Source organism: Nicotiana tabacum, chromosome 20 (genome assembly GCF_000715075.1).
Source record: "Nicotiana tabacum cultivar K326 chromosome 20, ASM71507v2, whole genome shotgun sequence".
Lineage (NCBI taxonomy): Eukaryota > Viridiplantae > Streptophyta > Magnoliopsida > Solanales > Solanaceae > Nicotiana > Nicotiana tabacum.
Window position 1 is genome coordinate 44,538,379 of NC_134099.1, and position 6,161 is coordinate 44,544,539.

General features: G+C 33.1%; 2 protein-coding genes across 4 annotated transcripts; one reads left to right on the forward strand and one right to left on the reverse strand.

The window, feature by feature from the left end:
* The first annotated feature begins 887 nt into the window (after window positions 1-887).
* Window positions 888-3,634, forward strand: LOC107797788 (axial regulator YABBY 4-like). Of its 2 annotated transcripts, none has more exons than XM_016620707.2 (7): window positions 888-1,050; window positions 1,133-1,270; window positions 1,516-1,651; window positions 1,741-1,789; window positions 1,871-1,946; window positions 2,039-2,113; window positions 3,294-3,634. In XM_016620707.2, exons 1-7 carry the CDS (start codon window positions 970-972, stop codon window positions 3,381-3,383), a joined length of 645 nt encoding a protein of 214 aa, XP_016476193.1. In that variant the 5' UTR covers window positions 888-969; the 3' UTR covers window positions 3,384-3,634. The 2 variants fall into 2 exon arrangements, with proteins under 2 accessions (XP_016476193.1, XP_016476192.1); XM_016620706.2 differs by having other exon boundaries at window positions 893-1,050; window positions 1,513-1,651; window positions 3,294-3,617.
* Window positions 3,635-4,139: 505 nt separating this feature from the next.
* Window positions 4,140-5,705, reverse strand: LOC107797787 (uncharacterized). 2 transcript variants are annotated; one of them, XM_016620705.2, is made up of 4 exons: window positions 5,349-5,705; window positions 4,950-5,055; window positions 4,624-4,701; window positions 4,140-4,488 (listed from the first exon to the last, which is right to left on the reverse strand). In XM_016620705.2, the coding sequence occupies exons 1-4, from the start codon at window positions 5,658-5,660 to the stop codon at window positions 4,436-4,438; spliced, it is 549 nt and encodes a 182-aa protein (XP_016476191.2). In that variant the 5' UTR covers window positions 5,661-5,705; the 3' UTR covers window positions 4,140-4,435. The 2 variants fall into 2 exon arrangements, with proteins under 2 accessions (XP_016476191.2, XP_075097502.1); XM_075241401.1 differs by lacking the exon at window positions 5,349-5,705 and adding an exon at window positions 5,260-5,308.
* Window positions 5,706-6,161: the final 456 nt, after the last annotated feature.

Sequence of the window (6,161 nt, forward strand, 5' to 3'; positions counted from 1 at the left end):
CTGATACATACTTTCCTACTTCGCCTAGTGATCTTAAAAATTGGTGTCGAGTCCAATACTGAGCATTGAAAAGACCCTTTTAAATGAGATGAAAAGACCCTTTTAAATGAGATGAAAGTTACTGTTTAAACAAACAAGCATGAGCCAGTATAGCTAACCCTATGGAAAACCTGGCTGGACTTGCGGTAACATTACCAAGAGTTGAAATTTTCAAGAAATTTGAATCATTAAATTCAACAATGAATGAGTTTTTTTTGGATACATGAGAAAGGGAAAAACATTGGTCAAACACACAGGTCTACTGCAATGTTATTTTCAGCACGTGACGACCCTCATTCTCAATACTTGAAAAATAACGATTTTTTATTTTTATTTTAACTCTCATACAATGATAGGTAAGATAATCTTTACATTACCGGATAACCTAAAAGATTACAACGGTAATTTTTCATAAAAAGTGGGACTGATAATCCGAAAAATAAGGCAAGTTATCTGCTTTAACAGGCTAAGATACACTAAAGGGAAGCCCGATTGATGCACAAAGTATCCCCATTCATGCAGGGTTCGGGGAAGGGCTGCACCCAAGGTGTGTGATGTAGAAAGGCTATCATAATATAAGCTACTTCCACGTCTCGAACTCATAATCTAAAGGTTAAGTTACACTCATGTTGAAAATTTCTATATATTATTAGTGCAAAATGTTTTTACTCGATAACGTCACTTTAAAGATAATTAAACTTAACTATCCATAATCAGTGGAATTTATACGAATTGAAAAAAAAAAAAAAAACTTGAAAATGTCAGCGGAATGGATATGATAAATTTTTTAATTATTTGCGAATTATATTGGCGCTGGCATTTCCCTCTGCCCTCTCTAAGTATAAATAATTCCACCCTGTACTTCAACTCTAGACCAGACCCGACATCCCTCTCAGCAAAAGATTAGGAGAAGAAGAAGAGGAGGAGGAGATGTCAGCATTGAATCATCTGTTTGAACTCCAAGACACAATCTGTTACGTGCAATGTGGCTACTGCACTACAATATTACTTGTAAACTTACATATATCTTTCTTTCTCTGGATACCTTCATCTCTATATTTTATCGGTTAATTTGTTATCCAAAAAATTGCAGGTTAGTGTCCCATGCAGCAGCTTATGCAACAAGATAGTAACAGTGAGATGTGGCCATTGCACTAGCATCCTTTCTGTTAACTTGATGAAAACTTCTCTTGTTCCTCTTCATCTCTTTGCTTCCCTTAACCAATCCGAGGTCGAACTATAATCGTATTTAATCTCTTTTGAGTTTAATTTCTATACATTAATCGTGTAGCGAAAAGATCGTCATGAAAAAGAAAGATTAGTAATCCGAAAACCTGCAGTTATAACTTATTTAAATACATTGATATAGTGCAAATTATAATTTTTACACTGTCATTATATGTTAAATTAATTTTTTTTTCCCGGCTTTCTCTCGATGTTAATTGACTTAGAATCTATCTTTCCCGCTTTCAGCAGCAAAAGCTAGAAGTTGACAAGGAGGACATTGATGCTAATAAGAAGAGTGTAGACTCAGAAATCTCATTTGTGGCCTCATCAGATGAAGAAGATCAAATAGAGAATGTTGTTCCAGTTTATCAAGTCGTCAACAAACGTAAAATATCTATTGTATAGATGATTTAAATTGTCCTAATTAATTATTTTTACGTTACTCACAATAAGTATCTAATCATATTTTTTCAGCTCCAGAGAAAAGACAACGAGCCCCATCAGCTTATAATTGCTTTATCAAGTAATTTTTAGTTTGAACATTAAGAGACTCATAATTAACATTAGTTTATAGTACTGTACTAACATTATTTGTGTTTTACAGAGAAGAGATCAAGAGGCTAAAGACCATATACCCCAACATGACTCACAAGCAAGCCTTCAGTACCGCAGCAAAAAATGTGAGTTAAATATATTTAAATGTTTATTATGAACAACAAAACTTTTCTTAGCAAAATCTTAGATTTCAAAATTTTATTGGTTTTATATTCAGTGGGCCCACTTTCCACCAAGTCAACATAGAGGAGATAGAGAAAGCTGTAGCCTAGGAGACAGAAAGATGCCAAAGGTACTCTCCAGAATCTAAATGAAGTGGTAATTGGAGTAATATTATTAATTTTTGCATAATGATTGAAGAAACATGTGTGATAATCCATATATGGAAATACTACATTGTTATATAAGCTAATCCTAAAGTTATTAAGCAATATAGATCGGCTACAAGAAATTGGTACTTTTGGTTATTATTAGCAACTGCTAAACATGAATATATAATCTAATTCACGTTCTGCACTTGTAAAATCTATATTATTAAATTATTTCTTAGTAGTGGTTAATTTTTTCAAGGGCTATCAGTACTAATTGCATGTGTCCCCAAACATTTTCGGACAAATAGCCTTTGACCAAGCTTCTTTTTGGCCAAAAGTGCTTTTTTTTGTCAAAAGCACTTTTGGCAAAAAATTGAGGTGTTTGGCCAAGCTTTTGGAAGGAAAAAAAGTGCTTTTGAGGAGAAGCAGAAGCAGTTTTGGAGATGCAGAAAAAATAGTTTCTCTCCAAAAGTACTTTTTTGAGAAGCATTTTTGAGAAAAATACACTTAGAAGCAATTTTTTAAGCTTGGCCAAACACTAATTGTTGCTCAGAAGTGTTTTCAAACTAATTAGCCAAACACAAACTACTTCTCACCAAAAGTACTTTTGAGAAAAACACTTTTGAAAAAAATACTTCTCAAAGTAAGCTGATTTTTGCAGCTTGGCTAAACGGGCTAAAAGACATGGCATGCATGCATATGCAGTCATTCAACATGAGGATTTAAGATTTCGTAGTTCCATGTAATGACGGTGCGGAAATTATTTACATAATGTATAATTAATAAGGTAATTACAAGTAAAATATTTATGATAATCTTAGATTGAAAATTATGATAAAAATGGTAACTAATAGGCAATAATATATTAACTTATACTAATAATGTAAGAAAAATTACATTATCAATGTATATAACTTAAATTCTTTTATTATAATATTTTAAAATAATTACAAAGTTCAACAAGTTATATGATGAGAACATTTCTTGATGAACATCATGGTATGACACTGATTTTGATTGAATTAAATAGCTTGTTAAATGCAGAACCACCATATATCAAAATTAATGATATTTCCCTTAATTGGTATTTAGAAAAGAGGATCGTGACAAATTTTAGTCATTCATATCTGTTAAATTTAATTATTATTTTTTTTTTTATAGATTTCTGCTGCAAGAAACTCTCAGGTTCCAAGAGATTGCAATGGTTTCTTTGAAAGAAAGGATTCAAACATGACTCCCTCTAATGAATGAAGAGATATAGCTATCATCCCTACTGTACTGGAATGGAAGAATTGAATTGTGTCTTTACTAAACTGCTGATTTCACTTTCCTTTTGTGTTAAAGATGCCATTATTATTTAATGGGTTACTAAAGTTTCTGTTTGCAACTTTTAGAAGTTTGAAAAGTAGTGAAATGATGATAACAATATTTCTGATGCATGACGCGAACCAAATGATTGATGTAGCTTGTTGAAAGAACTTTCTAATAAATGGTATTCTTGTAGTACAAAAACCAGAACAAAATGAAAAAGAATAGAGAAAATTAAAAAGGAGGAAGGGGGCATGTAAAAGCTTAGTGGTATGTAGATTACTTTCAACTTTTGCTTCTAAATTTCAAGATTTATTGTTGGATTACCAAGAGTTCGAGCTTTAAAACAAATGTTTCAACGTTTAAACACACATAAAAAAAAAGCAGCCTGGTGCACTAAGTTCCCGTTATGCGCGGGTCCGGGGAAGGGCCAGACCACAAAGGTCTATTATACGCAGACTTACCCTGCATTTCTGCAAGAGGCTGTTTCCACGGCTTGAACTCGTAATCTCCTGGTCACATGACATCAATTTTATCATTTACGCCAAGGCTCCCCTCCCGTTTAAAAGACATAATTTCTTTAATTTAAATCAGTGTACCTGTTGTTGTGCAAAAGAACGAAAGAATGGGACTCCACTAGATCCCATAAAATTAGATGTCATTACTTTTATGATAGAAATAACATCATATACGCACTGATGAAATAAAAAATATTTATACATTCATATCACTTTTAAGGTAATTACAAGTAAATCTCTATGAAATAGTAGCAAGCACGTGCCTGGACACTCATCCATCTTTCTTTTATTGAGTCCTATCTTTTGTAGTAATAGCCATTTCTAAAGTAGGACCTCCAAAACAAGGTTAACAAAGGATAAGACTTTTGAATACTAAGAGAGCTGGCCTCCCTAATTAGAAATCTAATTGTAATCATTATGTCAAGTCCTAGAAAACCCTAGTTCTTCGATATTTAAGATCCGTCCCTTAATTTGCATTCATTTCCATTGTTTCCTTCTTGCAAATCTTGGTTCTCTTTGATAATGCCTGCCTGCCAAAGGAAACTTTACGTGAGCTCATATAAATAACTAAATGTAAGTACTAGCTAAGTTATATTACAGTTAAGTGGAGTGTAAATATTTGTATGTGTATGCGTTTCTAAAATAAATAAATGAACGGGCATTACTTAAGAAGGGTCGTGAAGATATATTGTTGAAGTAAACTTGGAAGAAGTCCTTGTTCTCCTTCAGAAGCTCTCTCCAAACTGCAAGCATGATTTACAATCAATTAATCCAAGAGAAAAGGGAAAAAAATAAAACAGAAAAGAAGGCGAAAGAGATTGTTCTCTTTCAACAAGAAATTATTAAGTGAAACTTCATTATATTTATGATGACTGATGATAAGATTAGATACAATGAATAATTCAAATATTAATAACCAAAAATTAATCTCTGGAAAAGCACGTTTTGCATGATCAGCTAGCAACATGGAAATTAAATAGAGATGAATAACCTGTTAATGTTACGAGTGGAGGGATTGTAGCATGTGTAGCGAGCGCCTTAACGCATTGATCTTTATCCATGCCAAGAAGCAAACACCTCTCTATCAGATTTTGAACCTGCAATTATTCAACATGTAAGGAACTAATGAGTTCCAAAAGCAAAGAATATTCATGCAAAAGAATGATTATATGATTAAGTTCGAGGATTAGTAGAAAACGGGGCATTTTCACATGGCCTTTTTAGGCTACTAATTCAAATTCTGTCTTCATTAACGAGTAGCCTAAATTGGTCTGAATATGAGTTGTCCAACTATACTTAACGGAGAAATTTGCACATTTGACCATTATTGATCCATGAGTGTGGATGTGAAAAAATAAAAAGCAAAAAAGAGAATATGAGAGAGGCATACCATTCTAATATAACTATGAGGGTGGCAACACAGACAGGGAGAAGGATACTCCTGGTTTTGATGCATTTTTCGTAGTTTATCTTTTGAAGGAAATTGACAAACAAAATGAGTCAAGATGAAGAGGAATATAGGAGAGAGAAAAGAATAAGAGGATGAGAATGCAAACAAATTAAATGGGAAAAAGTGCAAAGGAGAAAGGTATAGGGAGAGACATTTAGAGTAAGAGACGTAGAGTGTGTCTTTGTTATCCAAGAGGTATCTAAGTGAAGGGCCAAAATAGCACAAGAAATCCAAACAAGAGATCAATCTCATCTTCTAATAGATAAGACGATGAATTGCATGCCAATTGGTGTTCCTTTTTTTCCTTTTCATTTTGTGGTTTAAAAGATGAAGTTTTGATTAATATTACTACATCTTCGTGGCTTAGCCTATTGCCACTGAAATTCCCCCCTACATGTTAATTAATGCCTATCATTTGCTGCTTCTTTTGGACCCATCAATTGTCATCAATATATGCAACGGTCCCTGCCGCCCTCATATCACCTTTGAATTCTGTTTGGCGACCATTTATTTTGAGTACGTATAAATTTTCATAATAAATGATATTAGTAGCCCAAAAAATAATAATTTTTATTTACATTATCAGTATACAAATAAACTCTTTATTTTGTTAGGCAGGACTTGAACTTGATCCACGAATTAATTCGAAGTATTTTCAAGCATATATGTGTATTGGTCAAAATCTGACCACTTCGATTAGGGCGGTCACGACCACATTTTTGCCACCGGGTAAGAAGCCAATAGAGTCAATCC

Bases quoted from the DNA above. Each gene is read 5' to 3' on its own strand.
- LOC107797787 (XM_016620705.2), bottom strand. From the start codon at position 5,660: ATGAGATTGATCTCTTGTTTGGATTTCTTGTGCTATTTTGGCCCTTCA. The intron at 5,056-5,348 runs GTATGCCTCTCT...GAATAATTGCAG, and splicing joins CTCATAGTTATATTAGAATG to GTTCAAAATCTGATAGAGAG. The intron at 4,489-4,623 runs GTAATGCCCGTT...TTCCTTTGGCAG, and splicing joins ATCTTCACGACCCTTCTTAA to GCAGGCATTATCAAAGAGAA.
- LOC107797788 (XM_016620706.2), top strand. From the start codon at position 970: ATGTCAGCATTGAATCATCTGTTTGAACTCCAAGACACAATCTGTTAC. The intron at 1,271-1,512 runs GTCGAACTATAA...TCCCGCTTTCAG, and splicing joins CTTCCCTTAACCAATCCGAG to CAGCAAAAGCTAGAAGTTGA. The intron at 1,947-2,038 runs GTGAGTTAAATA...TTTTATATTCAG, and splicing joins TCAGTACCGCAGCAAAAAAT to TGGGCCCACTTTCCACCAAG.